Source organism: Ctenopharyngodon idella, chromosome 17 (genome assembly GCF_019924925.1).
Source record: "Ctenopharyngodon idella isolate HZGC_01 chromosome 17, HZGC01, whole genome shotgun sequence".
NCBI lineage: Eukaryota > Metazoa > Chordata > Actinopteri > Cypriniformes > Xenocyprididae > Ctenopharyngodon > Ctenopharyngodon idella.
This window is the reverse complement of record NC_067236.1, coordinates 9,244,161-9,263,894: the sequence shown is the minus strand read 5'-3', so window position 1 is coordinate 9,263,894 and position 19,734 is coordinate 9,244,161. Positions and strand designations below refer to the sequence as shown.

Sequence of the window (19,734 nt, the reverse complement as noted above, 5' to 3'; positions counted from 1 at the left end):
TATTATATTATATTATATTATATTATATTATATTATATTATATTATATTTTTAAAAATACATCATTTAATAAATATATCAGGCACAAAGCTGGGTTTTAGTGACTGGCATTAGCATAAAGGATAACAGAAATTATATTTGAGCAATAATGTCTTAAGAAAAGCTATTACAGACATAAGTCTTAAAGTCCATGTCTGTGTATCACTGCCTTTCCAGTCTGTTCACTTTGGCAGTTTATTTATATACATGTACATCAGTGAAGTTCATACAATAGCCTAACTTAAAACATTTCTACCGTATAAAATTCTTAATATATAATTAGTAAGTTTAAAATTAGTTACATTAAAGTTCTATGTGTTGAATGTATCTTTACAGACGCTATTTGTGACAAACATGGCAAAAAAACAAACAAAAAAAAGCAACAGCTTTTCTCTAATTATGTTGAAGTATCAATCAGGTCTCGTGCAGTCCAGTGAGTTCAGTATACACATAAACCAAAGAACAGTCTTCGGTCTCCATCCATGAGACTTTGGAGAGCAGTTTTCGTTTTTTTCTCTATCCTCCGCAGTCTCCCCGCGGTCTCCGCCCCCCCAGTCTGCCTGAATGGGAACACCCAGAGCGGGATCCCCGGCGTTCCTGGCGTCTATCCCAAACACAGCTCACAGTCGGTCAAAACAACGTCCTAAAGCGTGTATCATTGAGAAAGGCGGCGTATTGCAGATAACATATTTGACTGCAATGTTACACCTGCCGCAGGATGTTGTCTCTAGATCTGGAAACTGATACTACTGCGGAGGACACAGCGCCAAGCACCCCAGATGGTGGCGCGGAGACACCGGCCAGTCTCGATGTGCTGGAAGAGGTATGAGATAAGTCTTATAACTGCTATTATTACTATATGTAGGCTACCATAGTCATGGAGGAGATGGATTTCTGTAGACTGTAATTGTCTTACTGTGGTTTGACTTCTTCCAGTAAAAGGCTGGTCACAGTAGATCTGAGAATGAAAAAATGTTATCGTAAATTCACTTAAAGAAGAAACTGTTAAAAGTGATACCTTTATAATTTCTCTGCTTCCAATTGATGCATAAACTTTATGGTGTACAAGTTGTTGATACTCATCTAGCCTATAATAAAACTCAGTTCTTTGGAAAAGCTTACCGACTGCAGACTCATAGGATGCCATACTTATCTGATTTATGCTGTGTGGTCTGTACTGGTAGGAGAATGTTTGAGACACCTCGTTTAATTTTTGTGGTGGTATTAAAATCAGTGCTGCTGCTTGATTCCATAATGACAATAAATTAGACAAGACTTCACATTCACAAGGACAAACATAGGTTTAAATTACATCAGGTGTATAGCTCTAAATGCATTGTCATAAATGTCTAAATGTGTGATATGCCATATAGGTCATATTCACTGCACTGAGCTGCACTTTATATGATTTGTGCACTGATTAACAACACCTCTGAAATACACTGCTGTAATTATGGAACTGCCTGAGGAAAAGATTATATGCCTGTTAGCTTGAGAATCACCCTCACCAAGGGAGTTAGAGCAGTTTTTGAGCAGATCTGCTTAACTCCATGTTTGGATGAACCCTTTTAAATGTAGGCGAACACACTAAAAAGTCTGGCACTGATGCTGAGTCCAACCTGCATCTCTGGGTACATATTGTCTTCTTGTGAAGCATTCTGGCATGGCCTGCCAGTTCTGTGAATGTCCCTCAGCTTTCACACAAATCTTGCTTGCTGAAACTCAGAACTATGATTTGCTTTTTCTGAAAAATTACATCTGAATAGTATGTTGATTTGACTTGGCATTTTCAGGATGTTATTCTTTATAAATATTATTGAATTATAATATAACAAGAATTTAATTCTGGTTCTGATAGAAAGGTGTCAGAATACACAGTGCATCGCAGTTTGTTGCGTATGGGGCTGCATAGCCGCAGACCAGTCAGAGTGCCCATGCTGACCCCTGTCCACCCCTGAAAGCGCCAACAGTGGGCACGTGAGCATCAGAACTGGACCACAGAGCAATGGAAGAAGGTGGCCTGGTCTAATGAATCATGTTTTCTTTTACATCATCTGGATGGCCGGGTGCGTGTGCGTCACTTACCTGGGGAACACATGGCACCAGGATGCACTATGGGAAGAGGCAGTGTGACGCTTTGGGCAATGTTCTGCTGGGAAACCTTGGGTCCTGCCATCCATGTGGATGTTACTTTCACATGTACCACCTACCTAAGCATAGCTGCAGACCATGTACATCCTTTCATGGAAACGGTATTCCCAGGTGGCCGTGGCCTCTTTCAGCAGGATAATGCGCCCTGCCACAAAGCAAAAATGGTAAAGGAATGGTTTGAAGAGCACAACGACGAGTTTGAGGTGTTGACTTGGCCTCCAAATTCCCCAGATCTCAATCCAATCAAGCATCTGTGGGATGTGCTGAACAAACAAGTCCAATCCATGGAGGCCCCACCTCGCTATTTACAGGACTTTAAAGGATCTGCTGCTAACATCTTGGTGCCAGATACCACAGCACACCTTCAGGGGTCTAGTGGAGTCCATGTCTCGACGGGTCAGGGCTGTTTTGGCACCAAAATGGGGACCAACACAATATTAGGAAGGTGGTCATAATGTTATGCCTGATAGGTGTATATACACACACACACATATACAGATACGTGATGAGCAGTTACTTCAAATTAAACGTAATTTCTTTAGATGGTACCACAGTAAACCAACAAACAAAATCACTGCTCCCACATTCGGTATTCCTGAAGCATTATCAAGTTTCAGCTGTAATCTGCTTATGCATCTTAGATCATCATAACCATATTATGTCCAAAGTTTCACTTATCACAGAGCAGTGAGGATAAGAGCAGTTTTTCTAGAGTATGCTTTTGAATGGCTCACTGTTAGCTCTGTCACAGTATTCTCTTTCATGTGGGATTTCCATTATTGATGTTGCACCTCACTCTTCCCTCTTTAAAAGCCTTTCAACCCTTACAACCCAGAAACAGTGGTATTAGCTGCTGAAATGTACAGATGCTTACTGGACAACACCATACATTCTCAACTCATACAGATATTGAGCTTAAAAACGTTTTTTTACACATAAACTTCTCAGATTTTTGATCTGTTCATTTAACTAACAGTACCATATTAGTATTTTTAATTCATTGAACTCGCAGCAATAGCTGCCATTTTTCATCATAATTTGCATTCAGTACCCTTTGAGTTAAATTCTAACTCACAATTGGGAGCAAAGGTCCTATTCCACTTCTGTGCACTGCTAAAGAAGTATACCAAGTTCAGAGTTAGCACACACAAGCATTGCTGAGCCACTCTCCTGCAGGTTTCAAATACAAAAAATCAATTTGATAGATTTTGTCTGACATTGATTGAAGACTCAATACAAGGTGGCAATGACATCCACCATGTTTTGTTTCAACTGACTGTTGCCTGGATACATAGGGCCCTATGATTTTCACAATGTGGAAAGGAAAAACGGAAAATCGCAAAATGTCATCATAAAATTTTAATTACCTGTTAACCACATTATTACAGATCAATTTTCTAAAGCAAGAGTGCTTGTTTTAGGCTTAATAGACATAATCTGGAGACTTTGTGCCAGGATGTACTGTAAGTAATTAAGTCTGAACTGAAGGATTGCTACAAATCCTCATTCTTGTCAGGCCCCACTTTCTCACATAGATCTATATCCCTCTAGTCATGTTAAGGGTTTACTCTCAGTGCGTTGTCTGCACTTTATTTGAATTAGACTCAAATGAAACCATGCCCATTGCAGACTTGAAATTGATTTTATATTGATTTTATTTTTATTAGAAGTGTACATGAAGAGGTTAAAGGTATAGGACATTTAAAGGGATAGTTTACGCAAAAATGAAAATTTGCTGTTAATTCACTCAACCTCAGGCCATCCAAGATGTAGGTGACTTTTTTTCTTCAGTAGAACAGTACAGAAGATTTTTAGCTGAAACTGTGGTCCTTGGTGATTCATATAATGGAAGTCAATAGGTGCCATCACTTTGAGATTCAAAAAAAAACATATGCAGACAAAACTTAATACCCGCGGCTCCTGGCGATACATTGAGATCTTAAGAAGCGAAACGATCGGTCTTAGCAAGAAACTGAACATTGTTTACAACATTTTTACCTCTAATCCACAGCCTAAATAATGTTTAGTTTCTTGCATAGTTCAATTGTTTCACTTCTTAAGATCTCAATGTATCATCAGGAGCTGCGGGTATTAATTTTGTTTTGTCTGCATAGGTTTTTTGAATCTCAAAGTGACGGCACCCATTGACTTCCATTATATGAATCACTGAGGACCACGGTTTCAGCTAAAAATCTTCTTTACTGTTCTTCTAAAGAAAAAAATGTCACCTACATCTTAGATGGAGTAAATTAACAGCAAATTTAAATTTTTGGGTGAACTATCCCTTTAAGAAGAGCACAAGATGCACTGGACATCTAAAGCCGCGTTTCCACCACAGGAACTTTCCTCAGGAACTAGGGACTTTGGGGTGGTACTCTGTGTGTTTTGACCACAGGAACCAGGGTCTAAATGAAGTTCCGGGTAAAAAATTCCCCCTCAGAAAGTCCCTGCTCATGAGGTAGTACTGTTTTTTAAAGTTCAGCAACATTCGGGGGTGGGACTTGGGCGCCTAACATGCTGATTGGTTGAGTTCACGCAGCATTTTGATTGGTTGACTCCTCACAGCATTTTATTTCAACCACCATTTTTAAAAGTCTGTTGCGGTACATGCAAGTAAGAGTTGTTTTCTATTCGAATCAACAAAAAATATGACAGATGGACCAACAACGAGGTTCGGGCTTTATTAAGCTTATATGCGGATGACGAAATCAAGCGGGAGCTGGAAAGTCATGTGTAGTCCTACATCACCGGACTAATTTGCCTGATCCTCACGGTACTTTAGACTGTGATGGAAACGCAGACAGCAACAGGTCTGGGGGGAAAAGTTCCTGGGACAAATTGTTCTGGGTAATTTTGGTGGAAACACAGCTTAAGGCAATTTTATTTTATTATTTATATTAATTCGAATTGTACAATATCATTGTCTCATATAAGTGACACTAAATTTCTGATGGTTTGTTTTTTCGTTACCTCTTGTTTTCTTGTTCACAGCAAGTCTGTGTTACTATACTAATTACTATTTCTCTTTCTCATTATTCCTTGTAGCAATGGCCAATAAAGCAGTCCCTGGGTGCCTCAATGTGCCGCGAGACGCACTGGCGTTGCCTTCTCCTTTCCTTGCTCATGTATAGCTGCCTGGGTGCCGTGGCCTGGTGTCAGCTCACCCAGGTCACCAAACTGAGCTTCGATTCCTCCAGTACTTCCCTCACAGCCTCAATGAACTCTCTTAGAGGGGGTCGCTCCATGATATACCACGACAGCCCTTGTTCTGATGGTTATGTGTATATCCCCTTGGCCTTCCTGCTAATGCTCTACGCCGTTTACCTAATGGAGTGCTGGCACTGTCGGGCCCGCAGCGAGTTGCAGTGCAAGGCCAACGTTGAGAGCGTGTACGAAAGAGTTCTGCGCATGCGTCAAGCCCGGCCGTGTGTCTGGTGGAAAGCCATCAGTTACCATTTTGTACGTAGGACTCGACAAGTAACGCGTTACCGGAATGGAGATGCGTATACAACCACGCAGGTTTATCACGAGCGGGTTAACACGCACGTGGCCGAGGGCGAATTCGACTACAGCCGCTGTGGAATGAGAGACGTCTCGCGAAACTTGCGTGGACTGGAGGGTCATGCGGCAACGCGATTGCATTTCTCCAAATGCTTCAGCTTCACAGGAGCAGGACCTGAAAATGCATACCTCAACCAGCGAGCCAGGTTCTTCTCGGAAATTGAGGGTTTGGATGACTACATGGAAGCCCGCGAAGGCATGCTGCTGAAGAACGTCGACTTTAAAGAGCACCTCATCGTTTATGTGGATCCCGACCAACTGCCGTGGTACACTTCTCGGGTCACCTTCTGGATGGCGGCTCTCCTCATGCTCTCCTGGCCACTGCGAGTGCTGATCGAGTACCGGACGGCGTTTGTGCACTATCAAGTCGAGAAACTCTTCGGACTAGAGTATAGCAACAACAGCCCGTCTCCAGAGGCTGATACCACCGTGAGGAACACTCGCTATGGCCTTCCGAGAGCAGAAACAGTGGACAGTACAGAGCTGGAATGGCACATTCGTTCAAACCGCCAGCTTATACCCAGCTACTCGGAAGCCATGCTGATGAACCTGGGAGCTTCTGGGTCAAACCACAGAGACAGCATTTCCTCCAACCGCTTGCTGTTGGACAGCTGCTCAGCGCAGAGCTACGGGACGTTGGTGCAGAACTGTGAGCACTGTTGCCAACAAGAAGATGGGCAAAGACGGCCAACAATCAGCTCTAGCTGTTCCTCCATCTTCTCTCGCCACACCTTCCACTCCCGTTTGTCCCTAGACACCTCACACTTCTCGTTGTGCCGCATGTATGGCTCCAGACGCACTATGGGACTGTGGAGAAGCCGCAGTAGTACACTTACAGAGCGCTGCTGCCCTGATGAGCAGTGCTGCAGGTCTTACACCAGTCAGCTTGCCCTTAATGAGAGCCCGCCGAACTACCAAGACGCTCGCTTCTTCCCAGTCCTCATTGTACATCGGCCTGAGGGCTGTGGGGACTCGTCTGAGGTGAGGAGGTATTATGTTCGCAGAGGCTCCTGTTGTGTGGAGACTTCGGTGTAAAGTGGCTTGAACTGGTCAAGCTGACTAATTCTGTGATAGAAAATGTTTAACAAACCTTATTATTTGCACTACGCAGAAAGTGGACTTGATAGCTATTTCATTCAATATGAGGAATTGCTTGACGTTGAACTGATGAAGTGTATTCTCATGAAATGTATCTTGCTCTAACAGCTAACACATGCAAAATTAGAAATGTGGCGGCACTGAAAACTTTTTTGTTTACATTTTAATTTTAATTAAGGGCTGAATTGGAATTATCAACCAGCTCTTGACACTGTTTATTAATGGTTGGTTGACAAATATGTCAGCTTTAATAAATCAATTTAAAATAAAATCTATCAATAGACATGTTACATTTATATATAATTACCTTATTTTATTTATTAATAATAAAAATATGTTTTGCATTAATCCATGTATCATTTCTAATTTATCTAAACTTGGCCATAGTGTTGCTGCAGAAGAAGATAAGCATTGCTACAGGATTATTAAAGACTAAAAAGATGTACTGGTCAAATAAAATGAAGTGGAATATCCCTAAATCCTTAAAAGATTTTAATACGTGCTTCAAAATGAAAGAAATGAGTCTGGTTGTATCCTTTACCGTTATCTTTTCAGAAATTTTATTTTTCTTTTATTATTATTATTTAGTTGTTGTTGTTGCTTTATTTTTTTTAATGCCAATCCATTGAATGAATATGTTGGCATCAAAGAATTCTCTGTGATGTTCGGTTTATATAAGCTAGGGTTGCATGGCAATTTGCTCACATTGTTTCAGAGAAGCAGGTGATCTATTATGTATGCAGCTTGTTGGAAAATCTCCCTCTGAAGAATTTCCCAGAAACAGCAATATGGTCATTCACACCTTGGTATATCAATGTGTAAGTCTCTGTAACAGAAGACATCACATTCGAAATACATCAGCTCATCAAATGAGCTTAATGAGAGGGACTCATCATATCTAGCAATTCCCCTTTAAAGTAAATGTTATGGCCTGACCTGTATGGTTGTGAGAAAGACAAGAAATGCTGTTGAAATGGCAGTGACTGTTAAAAAAATAAATTGCGGCAATGCTAAAACATGCTAAAAAAATGTCTCCCAAAATGTCTTTTATTCATCGATTTGTTTATTCTTTTCATGTGTAGATATGGTCACAAATGCTTTTGTTTCATCTGTTGTTTAGTAAGCATTGTCTCTATGTTGTGACCGAATCCTCCTCCTGTCATGCTGCATGGAATTATGGTCCGGTCTTGGCCCATAACTCAATTGCCGAAGTCTAAACAGCTGTACACCAGAAACAGACCAAACTCACTCACTCACTTTTCTTGTATGCCCAGAAAGCAGCTTTAATTGGACCATGACTGTGCTAGAATCACTCACAACAAATGTACTCAACAAATAAATTTCACCATCTTGTAAAAGATATCTCAGCTCTCCTTAGGTCAACCCAGAAGTTTTATTTTTGTTTTTAATTTGTTTTCATTTTTAATTATTAAGTATTAGTTTATTATTATTGTTATTATTATTATTATTATTTGTATGTAATGTCAACAATGCAAAACGTTTCTTGTCTCTGCACATTGAGTTATAAATCATATGAATCATGTAAATTAGATCATATTTTCAATTCACATTTTCAATGTATACTACTGTCAGTTGTTTAACATTTCTATCGTGAAAAAGTTTAGCTACTTTTTAAATGTATTTAAATGGACTCAATAATTGGAGAAGTCCTGTATATGAGATAATTTTCATTTCATGCTGACTTTAACAAATAGGCTACATCAGCATAAGTCATTTTTATAGGTTGGATCATGTAAATAGATGCTTGAAGGGTTAGTTCACCCCAAAATGAAAATTCTGTCATTAATTACTTACTCTCATGTCGTTCCACACCTGTCAGACCTTCGTTCATCTTCGGAACACAAATTAAGATATTTTTGATAAAATCCGATGGCTCAGTGAGGCCTCCGTTGCCAGCAAGACAATTAACACTTTCAGATGCCCAGAAAGCTACTAAAGACGTATATAAAACAGTTCATGTGACTACAGTGGTTCAACTTTAGTGTTATGAAGCTTTTTGTGCGCCAAAAAAACAAAATAACGACTTTATCCAACAATATCTAGTGATGGGCGATTTCAAAACACTGCTTCATGAAGCTTCAAAGCTTTACAAATCTTTTGTTTTGAATCAGTGGTTCGAAGCGTGTATCAAACTGCCAAAGTCAAGTGATTTCAGTAAACAAGGCTTTGTTTCTCTTGCTGGCAATGGAGGCCTCACTAAGCCATTGGATTTTATCAAAATAATCTTAATTTGTGTTCTGAACGAAGAACGAAGGTGAAACGACATGAGGGTGAGTAATTAATGACAGAATTTTCGGTTGATCTAACCCTTTAAAATAACAATTAGCATGGAGTGAAGACTCTGAGCACTGAACCGATTCTTCACAGAACGAATCGTTTCAGTCTTGGATTAGTTCAACCAAAAATGAAAATTCTGTCATTAATTACTCACCCTCATGTCGTTCCACACCTGTAAGACATTCATTCATCTTCAGAACACAAATTAAGATACTTTTGATGAAAGGTATATGACTCATCCATACAGCAATTTAACCACCACTTTCAAGGTCCAGAAAGGTACTAAAGACAACGTTAAAACAGTCGGCGTGACTGCAGTGGTTCAACTTTAATTTTATGAAGCGACGAGAATACATTTTGTGTGCAAAAAAACAAAACAAAATAGCGACTTTATTCAACAATATCCTCTCTTCTGTGTCATTCTCATAAGCTGTTTACATTCAGCACTTCCAGGTTCTACATCAGAAATGCTGTTTCCATTTCCATTGTGTTTGAACAAATAGTGAATTTGAACAAATAGCAAAAGAAAAGAAAAAAACTCCACAATAGTGTTTTCACAACTTTCAAAAAGAGGGAAAAAATAGAGAGCGATTGATAACGGCAGTCAGAAGAGAGAAAGATGCCATTTTTACTGTCACTCCCATGCTGTCACAGCAGCGTTAACTTTTTTTTTTTTTTTTGTAATTTGATGCAAATGTAATATAATACTAAATATAGTGTTATAAATGTACTTTTTTAAAATGAAAATATAAAAAACTTTGCAGGATTTACGATATTGATGACCGTTAAAACGCGTTATCACAGTCTGTAAAAAGGGTCCCGGAGGTCGCATTTGAAGGCTGCATATGTCATCGCGTCAGTCTCATATTTAAGAAAAGTAACCGTTAGATTGCAAAGTAATAAAAAAAATTACAGTATTTTACACCTTACAAGGAATAACAGTCAATTTTACTACGGTTACTTTTCTTAAATGAGACTGACTCGATGAAGTATGCAGCCTTAACGCGACCTCCGGAGGACGAAGCCCCTGAATGGGGAAGATCACTACGTTCACGTCAAGGAGGCATGGCAGCAGCTCTGCAGCGAAAACAAACGCGTCTCGTTGCTATGCCAACATTTGAGCTCTGCAACTTTGCCTTTGTCAGCGACCTCCTTTTCTTGTTTTGTTAAAAAGTATTTTTTACCCTCCTTGCAAGTCGAAACGTTTGATATAAACTGCTCTGAAAAAAAAATGTTATGAAATTTCCAGTGTGATCTCTATGCTGTGATTCCGGTGGAGACGTGATTTGTGGAGTGTGGCGGTAGGTGGCTTTACATAGTAACCATATTGGCTACTGTTTTTTTATTATTGTGTTCAAAGTATGTAGTGTTTTACAACGAAGTCCAGATTTCTTTTAACAGCTAAAAGGGTGTTTTTTTTTTAAGAATCAAATAATCAATTTCTATTTGATCATTGTTTCCTTTTTTAGACAATGTCCCATAAGACCTCACAGACAACCATGTATTTACAGCATGCAAACTGGAGACCAGAGCACCATAGCAAGCGCAGAGAGGAGCGTCTTTACAAACGATTTCTGAATAATGCAAGCCAGAGCCTTTCTTTCTCTGAAGAAGTTATGTATGACATGGGGGCCATTTCATACAGAAAATTTGATTTTGGCTGGCTTTTCCAAGCCACAGGCCCTTTAGCACCATGTACCAGATTAAAGAAAATAAAGAAGCACGAGAACAAAAATATAAACTGCAACATGAATCCTTTAACCCAAGAAGAAGGCAGAATTTCAGTACAGGCTCCTGCAGTGAACACCAAAGCATCTTTCATAAATCTTAGTGATCAAAACAAGATGTGCGATGCGTTTAGAAAGACAAAACCAGTCAGGGTGTTGAATGTGCACACCTGTCTAAAGGAATCTCAAACAGAGGATCGGGAAGCCCAGAGCAGCGGGTGGCAGGAGTTTGCACAAAATAAGACTAGTCATCTGTTGCAGCTGAGGAAACAACACAGGTAAAACTGGCACAGGAATCTTCTGCTTTCATCAAAATGGGAGGTCCATCCAAAAATGAAAATTCATCATTAACTCACCCTCATGTCATTCCAAACTTGCATGACTTACTTTTTTTGTGGAACGAAAAAGAAGATATTTTGTTGGTAACCAAACAATTTCGGTTTTGGAATGAAGGTGAATAAATAATGACAGAATTTTCATTTTTGGGTGGACTGTTTAATTTATACACATACTTAGTCTCAAGATACACTTGTATTTCACATTGTTTTGTTTTTTGTGGTGTCTGTCCTTATTTAACAGGATACCAGGTCATGTGCTCTCTCCAGTGAGTATCAATGTGCAGAACCACTTAAGTAAGTCAGCAGCCACTATAACCATCAAGCACATTGAGATCCCACAGGCCCCTCGTCTGCAGGATATCCTGAATCCACGTGCCGGTGGCCATGTCACAGAGAATGTCTTTAAACAGGAGATCTTCTCAGGTAGATTACTAAAAACTTACTAGACTTACTTACTAAAGTAAGTGTTATTGTGACATGGAAAGCTGAAAGGTTCATATATGTGGCCCTAAATATTTAGGTTACTGTCTTACATTTGGCAGGCAGAGCTGCAAAAGCAGAACAGCGATGGGTGGATCAGCCCACCAGTATTGACTATGCCCTCAAGCAGGGTCTCAGACCTCCTGACTTCAACGAGCAGGAACCTGAGATCCCTAAACAATCTGTGGCTGAACTTTCCACTCTTCACTATGCAGTTGACAAGTGGAGGAGTGCCTGCAACATCAGTAGGTGTTTCTTTTATTAAATTTATCAAGTAATACACTTACAAAAATGTATAGATTTGTTAGCTAGCCATGAAGCACACAGCTATATATAAAAATATATAAAGTGTGTGTCGTATGAAGGAAAGCACCTTGAATACCTGCATACATTTGATTGTTTTTGCATCAATTGCTCTCATAGAAACGGCATTTGGAAAATTATGTGTTTTCATCTAGAGTTGCCCTTGCGGAGCATGACCATCGAGGGCCTAAAAATGGCTCTTAGTGACCCTAATAACACAGTGCGGCTGGAGGCCATCATAACCTGTGCATCAAGAGCAGTTAATGGACCACAAGAAGAGCTTCACCTTGGCAAAGCAGGTTAATCTGTCAGCTAAAAACTCATCTTTCAATTCATTTAAAATAAAATAAAATAAGTTCAAAAGTTTGGGCTCAATAAAATTTGTTTTTAAAGAAATAATACTTTTAATCAGCAAGGATGCATTCAATTAATCAAGTGACAGTAAAAACCTTTACATTATTACAAAAAATGTATTTCAAATACTGTAAATGCTGTTCTTTTGAACTTTCTATTCACCAAAGTTTTCCACAAAAATATTAAGCAGCACAACAGTTTTGTAGTAGTATTATCATCATTAGCACCAAATCTTGAGCATCGCATTAGCATATTAGAATAATTTTTTGAAGGATCACGTGACACTGAAGACTGGAGTAATGATTGCAGAAAATTCAGCTTTACCATATATACCACAGAAATGAATTGCATTTTAAAATATATTAAAGTAGAAAACACTTTTTTTTTTAAATAGTAAAATATTTCACAATATTACTGTACTGAACAAATAAATGCAGCCTTGGTGAGCATAAGAAAAGTCTTTCAAAAACATTTAAAAATCTTACCGACCTCAAACATTTTGAATGGTAATATAATGTAATATAATATAATATAATATACAGTTGAGCTCAAAAGTTTACATACCCCTTGCAGAATCTGCAAAAATGTTAATCATTTTAACAAAATAAGAAGGATCATGAAAATTGCATGTTATTTTTTATTTAGTACTGTCCTTAAACTATTTCACATAACAGTTGTTTACATAAAGTCCACAAGACAAAAAAATAGCAGAATAGCATTCAAAAGTTTACATACCCTTGATTCTTAATACTGTGTGGTTACCTGGATGATCCACGACTGTTTTTTTGTTTTGTGATGGTTGTTCATGAGTCCCTTGTTTGTTCTGAGCAGTTAAACTGAGCTCTTTTCTTCAGAAAAATCCTCCAGGTCCTGCAGATTCTTCAGTTTTCCAGCATCTTCTGCATATTTGAACCCTTTCCAGAAGTGACTGAATGATTCTGAGATCCATCGTTTCACACTGAGGACAACTGAGGGACTCAGACAAAACTATTACAAAAGCTGCAAACATTCACTGATGCTCCAGAAGGAAACATGATGCGTTAAGAGTCAGGGGTGAAAACTTTTGAACAAGAAGTTGATGTGCAAGTTTTTTTATTTTGTTTAAAGAACATATTTTTTCATTTAGTTCTGCCCTTTGGAAGCTACAAAAGATACTTACATGTTTCCCAGAAGACAAAAAAAGTACAATTTATTCTGTTCATCCAATTCAAAAAGTTTACATCCCCGACTCTTAATGCGTCGTGTTTCATTCTGTAGCATCAGTGAATGTTTGAACCTTGTTTAATACTTGTGTTTGAGTCCCTCAGTTGTCCTCAGTGTGAAAAGACGGATCTCAGAATCATACAGTCACTGCTGGAAAGGGTTCAAATATGCAAAAGATGCTTGAAAACCAAAGAATCTGCAGGACCTGGAGGATTTTTCTGAAGAAAAGAGCTCAGTTTAACTGCTCAGAACAAACAAGGGACTCATGAACAACCATCACACAACAAAAAAAACAGTCGTGGATCATCCACGTAACCACACAGTATTAAGAATCAAGGGTATGTAAACTTTTGAACAGGGTCATTTTTATAAATTCAGCAATTGTTTTGTCTTGTGGACTTTATGTAAATAACTGTTATGTGAAATAGTTTATTCAGGAAAGTACTAAATAAAAAATAACATGCAATTTTCATGATCCTTCTTATTTTGTTAAAATGATTATCATTTTTCTAGATTCTGCAAGGAGTATGTAAACTTTTGAGCTCAACTGTAATATAATATAATCCCTTTTTAAGGCAATAAATGAAGTAGGACATTAATAAATAAATAACATAATAGAATTTAATTTATTCAAAAAGTGACAGCTAATTCCTTTTTGCTCAGCTCAACGTAGTAAGGAATGGAAGTTGAAGGTGGAACCACAGGAGCTGCATGCTCTAATTGTCTCAGCCCTTGAGGACCCAGTGAAGAGAGTTCAGATGGCTGCTGCAGTGTGCCTGTATGCCATGAGGACGCCTAACGCACACGCCAGAGACCTACTACGAAGCATGTTAAAACAAGGTGAATAGAAGGAAGGATACCACTGCTTGAAACCTAAAAATGTCAATTAAAATAAACTTAATAGCAAACATTATTGTCATAATGTAAAGCAATCTGTCCTACTCACATGTTGACTCAAAATGACCATCATATGTTATGACTCAGACCCCTCTGACACAGGTGCAGACAGCTGGGTGGCGGCACAGTGCTTGGCGATAGACGGTGATGCAAGTCAAGCTGTCATACAGAGACTCCTGTCACAACACTTCCTCAGAGACGCTCCTTCAGATCAGGAGCAGTCTCTGACGTTACTCTCTAACATCAGCAGCAAGACTGTGAGTGACTCTCTCAATGGTTTTTGCATAAAAGAAAGATTATATCATTTTTGCATGCACTAGTTTATCTTGTTCACATGAAATAAAAAAGTTTGGGGTTAATACGATTTTTGAAAGAAGTCTCTGACCAAGGCTGCGTTTAATATTGTGAAATATTAGTTTAAAATAACCGTATATAATTCACGTCTTGGCAAAACTTAATTTTTAGCAACCATTACTCCAGTCTTTGTCACATGATCCTTCAGGAAATAATTGTAATATGCTGAATTGACCCTCAAGAAAGATTTCTTATTATCATTTGTAGAGGAGTTTGAATAATGTGCTGATCAGGAGATTGTGCTCGCCCCAGGGTATCAGTAAAAACACATCACAGGATTCAGAATTTTCTCATCTTTACTTTATATTTTTGTGTGTATGGGTGTGTGAAATAAATAAATGAATAACATATTACAATTAATAATTAAGGGCTGTCAAATGATTAATCGCATACAAAATAAAATATGTGTGAGTACTGTGTGTAATTAATATGTATATATAAATACACACAAATTAATGTATATATTTAAGAGAAATATGTTATTTATGTACAAAATATTTTTATTTATATATAATATAAATTCTATAAAAATATAAATAAATACATATACTTGTAAATATTTCTCAAATATATACATGAATGTGTTTGTATTCATATATACATAATAATTACACACAGTACACCCACATATATTAGGCAAACTCAAACTTTTATTTTGTATACGATTAATCGTTTGACAGCCCTAAAAATATACATAATAGTAATGTACATGTCATTCTACATTCAGTACAATTCTCAGCGTTTGGACTGCACTACCGAAATTAACCATTAGATGGCGCATATAAACACAACAGGGATCGCGCATTCTCCGTGTCTCGAGAAAACGCTGAGTCATCATCGTATATCGGCAGGGTTACGGAAAATACGACAGATACTATTAACTTGAAACTAATTAAAGGTGTTAACATTACACTAACCACAAGCAAGGAATAAAGCAACTAAATAACTTAAGTAACTTAAATAACTTTGTGTATCTGTTATATTTATGGCTATCAGTACAGCGGAAAAAGTTGTAACACGGCAAATAACTATAGGGTGAATGGGACACTTTTTGCCATTGAGATGTCTTAGAAAAAGTGTCCCAATCAACCTGAATTCACCCTACTAAAGGGCACAAACAAGTAAACAGACTTGCATTTTATCATGAACGCACACACAGAAGGTAAACTTTGAAGGTTAAGATAGAGGAAGATACATGCGTGTTCTCTTAAAGGATTAGTTCACTTTCAAATGAAAATTACCCCAAGCTTTACTTGCCCTCAAGCCATATGTGTATATGACTTTCTTCTTTCTGATGAACACAATCGGAGATACATTAATAAATATCCTGACGCACCCGAGCTTTATAATGGCAGTGAGCGATACCAACGAGTATGAGCTGCTGAAAGTGCTTCCATCCACATTCATCCATCATAAACATACTCCACACGGCTCCGGGGGGTTAATAAAGTCCTTCTGAAGCGAAGCGATGCATTTGTGTAAAAAAATATCCATATTTAAGTTATGAAGTAAAGTATCTAGCTTCCGCCAGACCACCTTCCGTATTCAAGGTACGAAGAAAGTGTAAAACTCTTGCAGTTCAAAAGCTTGCCCTACGTCTTCCCTATTCAACTAACGGAAAAGGTGTAACTGACAGGACACCATATTTTACTTCATAACTTGTTAAATATGGATGTTTTTTTTTACACAAACGCATCACTTCACTTCAGAAGGACTTTATTAACCCCCCGGAGCCGTGTGGAGTACATGTTTATGATGGATGGATGTGGATGGAAGCACTTTCAGCAGCTCATACTCGTGGTATCGCTCACTGCCGTTATAAAGCTCGGATGCATCAGGATATTTATTAATATATCTCTGATTGTGTTCATCAGAAAGAAGAAAGTCATATACACCTAGGATGACTTGAGGGTGAGTAAAGCTTGGGGTAATTTTCATTTGAAAGTGAACTAATCCTTTAACTCTGCTTGCTGACTGTCCGACGTCACCAATAAGTTCGTCGCTGATTGGTTAAATCTCCTTAACATCAATTGTATTTTTGTGGAAACCATGCTACATTTTTTTCAGGATTCTTTGATGAATAGAAGGTTCAAAAGAACAGCATTTATTTGAAACTGGAATCTCATAAAGGTCTTTACTGTCACTTTTGATCAATGTAATGCATCCACCCTCAATGAATATTTATTTCTTTCAAAAACATATTTCTGACCCCAAACTTTTGCATGGTGTTTCCCATCCAGACAGTAGTGCGCTCCCTTCTAGCAGAAGAGTTAAACAGCGCTAACTGGAGAACACGAGTTCAGGCCTGTACTAGCATTGCAAAGCTCAGAAGTCCAGTCAACAAGGTATCATAATGTAATTCTTTAGGACATTTCAGATACCTATATCTACATATCTCTATAATGATTGTTGAACATAGAAATGCTTCTCTTGCAGGATATTTGCAACAAATTGATACACATGATGTGGAACGACTGGAGCTGTGCTGTTCGTCATGCTGCAGCACTGGCTCTGAGTGAACTGAACGAGGCCAGAGAGATGCACAGTGAGCTGAGGTTACTATCTCTACCCAACAGACACATCACAACATTTATATTCAGTTCATTCTTAACAGACAAACAATATCTCCACAGCGCAAAGCTGGAGGAAGGCCCAACCGCTTGGCGGGTGGAAGCGCTGATCTTAATTGGTCAGCTCAAAATAATGACACCCAAGCTACTGCCCACTTTCCTGCTGTGCTTTAATGATGACTTTGTGACTGTGCGCAAACAAGCTTGCTTGACTGCAGCTTCTCTAATGATGGAAGACCAGTCGGTGAGGAAATGAAGCAGCTGTGCAAATGCACAATAGATCTGTGATAGCATGTGAACAATACAAAGACTGTGAAAAAGAAATTGAGGGTTCACTCGACTGACCACATAAAACATGTTCACAGATCCTGAATCAGCTAATTAACCTGATGCAGAATGAGCCAATATGGGAGGTGAAAGTGGAAGCAATTAATGGTAAGCTTGAAAATTAATGTGCAGCCATTCTGTGTTACTATTTTTTATTACTACACTAAAGAAATATTATTATATAAATGAAGCTTTAAAGAAAATAGGTTGGATGAACACAGCTCTCCAGGAGTTGTTGATGTGGGCTGTACACCATGAGGAAGAGCCCAGTGTGCGCATTGCTGCCTGTGAGGCCCTGAGCACTTCAGACGCAAAGGGCCCTGAGTTACAGCATTTCCTACAAGAGCGTTATGCGCTGGAACCCAATGCTGAGGTGCAGAGGTGTGTGCTTATAGGCCACTATCATTATTGGGAGTAAAATTGTTTTCTAAACATTACTTTAATCATATTTCTCACTAAGGCACATTAAAGGTCTTCTGAAAAAGCATGGATACAGTCTGCAGGGAGATGAAAGCAAGATTCATGAGATAAAGCTCCAGGTTAGTACACTTCACTATATGTTACTATTGGTTCAGGCACAGCTGCTGCTGGTTTATTCAATGCATCTTGTTCTAGAACAGTGAATTGTTCTCAACCTTAAAAGGGGAGTATTGATATATTTTATTATTTTACATTTTGTTTTTTAATAAAAACAAATATTTTCCATTTAATATATTAAGATTCATAATATAATATTAATGTATAGAAATATATATATATCTTGATTTTATGTTTTTTAGTGTTTTAATTTTTACTAGAGTTTATACTGGAGAGATTATTCAAATATAATAAAAATAATTCATTTATTTAACCGCTCCATATGTATTCGGGTCCGTTTTGACCCATAAGATGTACACACATTTTTTTTTTTAATCTGTAGTTTTTAGTACAAAAATTAAACTTTGGATATGTGTTAAAACTCTCAAAATACACTTTTTTTCAGATTTTTACAATAATAATAAAAAAAAAAGAATATAATAATTAAGATATAATAATTTAAACTGAATTGTTACACAAACATCTTTTGCTTTTGGGTCTGTTTTGACCCAAAGTGAACTATGGCTTTACATATAAAATTGTGATGTTTTGTTTATTTTTTACATCTATTAGTTGGATTTGTCTTAAATTATATCTGTAAAATACATTTATCATCTTTCCTACACTCTCACACCCATTTTCCCCACTTTTTTCAACTGAAAGTAAAAGTTTATGCAACTAAAATGAATATATTTTGTTTGAAAATATTTCAGATTACTGTTGTTTTGTTAGAAAAAGAATGTTTAGTTTTTCCTGCATCACACTGGTTTTTGCTATATTTCTTGTTAGATTTTAAATTTCAAAGAATTTCTCAATATTTCAATTAATAAAAAACATGGTAAAAACATGGTAACTTTCAGAACTTTTTGTGCATTCGATCATTAATGATAAAGTTACTGATCAGATATATGGTTTTAGTTAAGAAAAATTTAAGTTATGACTGCATTATAAGCTCATGTTCCACAGGGTCCAAATGGACCCCGGGAATGCAACAGGTGTATACAATTTATTTTTTAATGCAATAAAATGTGCCCTTTTCTGAGGCCCCCTGGTTGAGAATCACTGCTCTAGAAAAAGATGTCTCAGCATCACACTAATTACAAGTTGCTCTTTTTCTGTTATTCTATAGGTGGAGCTGTTGTGTACAAAACACATCATTACACAGAAAGTGCTCTTAATAGAAGAGATGGGAAAGCAGCAACAGCAGAAATTATTGTGCTGAATTTATTGTTTCATTTGTCCTATTATATAAAATATTAAAAAGCCTGAACACTAAATCAAATCTTTTGAGTTGTTCCACTTACAAATCATCCATTGCAGTCACTGATGTCTAAGCAAGCCACTACAAATGTCCAGAAATGCTTTGATGGATCAGGTATCCAGCAGTTCACTAATTTTACACTGATAGAAAAAAAATAATATAATACATGATGCTGGTTACCAGCACTGAAACCCTCCG

The 19,734-nt window shown here is 37.8% G+C and overlaps 2 protein-coding genes across 2 annotated transcripts; both read left to right on the top strand.

Annotated features, from left to right (window-relative positions):
* Nucleotides 1–116: 116 nt before the first annotated feature.
* Nucleotides 117–8,215, top strand: si:dkey-13p1.4 (transmembrane protein 151B). Its single transcript, XM_051868262.1, has 2 exons — nucleotides 117–861; nucleotides 5,235–8,215. The coding sequence occupies exons 1-2, from the start codon at nucleotides 757–759 to the stop codon at nucleotides 6,783–6,785; spliced, it is 1,656 nt and encodes a 551-aa protein (XP_051724222.1). The 5' UTR covers nucleotides 117–756; the 3' UTR covers nucleotides 6,786–8,215.
* Nucleotides 8,216–10,250: 2,035 nt separating this feature from the next.
* heatr4 (HEAT repeat containing 4) lies at nucleotides 10,251–19,542 on the top strand. The gene is made up of 14 exons (XM_051867591.1): nucleotides 10,251–10,447; nucleotides 10,616–11,151; nucleotides 11,453–11,634; nucleotides 11,754–11,936; nucleotides 12,150–12,293; nucleotides 14,215–14,391; nucleotides 14,536–14,705; nucleotides 17,043–17,147; nucleotides 17,239–17,357; nucleotides 17,436–17,616; nucleotides 17,738–17,807; nucleotides 17,891–18,080; nucleotides 18,160–18,238; nucleotides 19,405–19,542. The coding sequence occupies exons 2-14, from the start codon at nucleotides 10,619–10,621 to the stop codon at nucleotides 19,495–19,497; spliced, it is 2,226 nt and encodes a 741-aa protein (XP_051723551.1). The 5' UTR covers nucleotides 10,251–10,447; nucleotides 10,616–10,618; the 3' UTR covers nucleotides 19,498–19,542.
* Nucleotides 19,543–19,734: the final 192 nt, after the last annotated feature.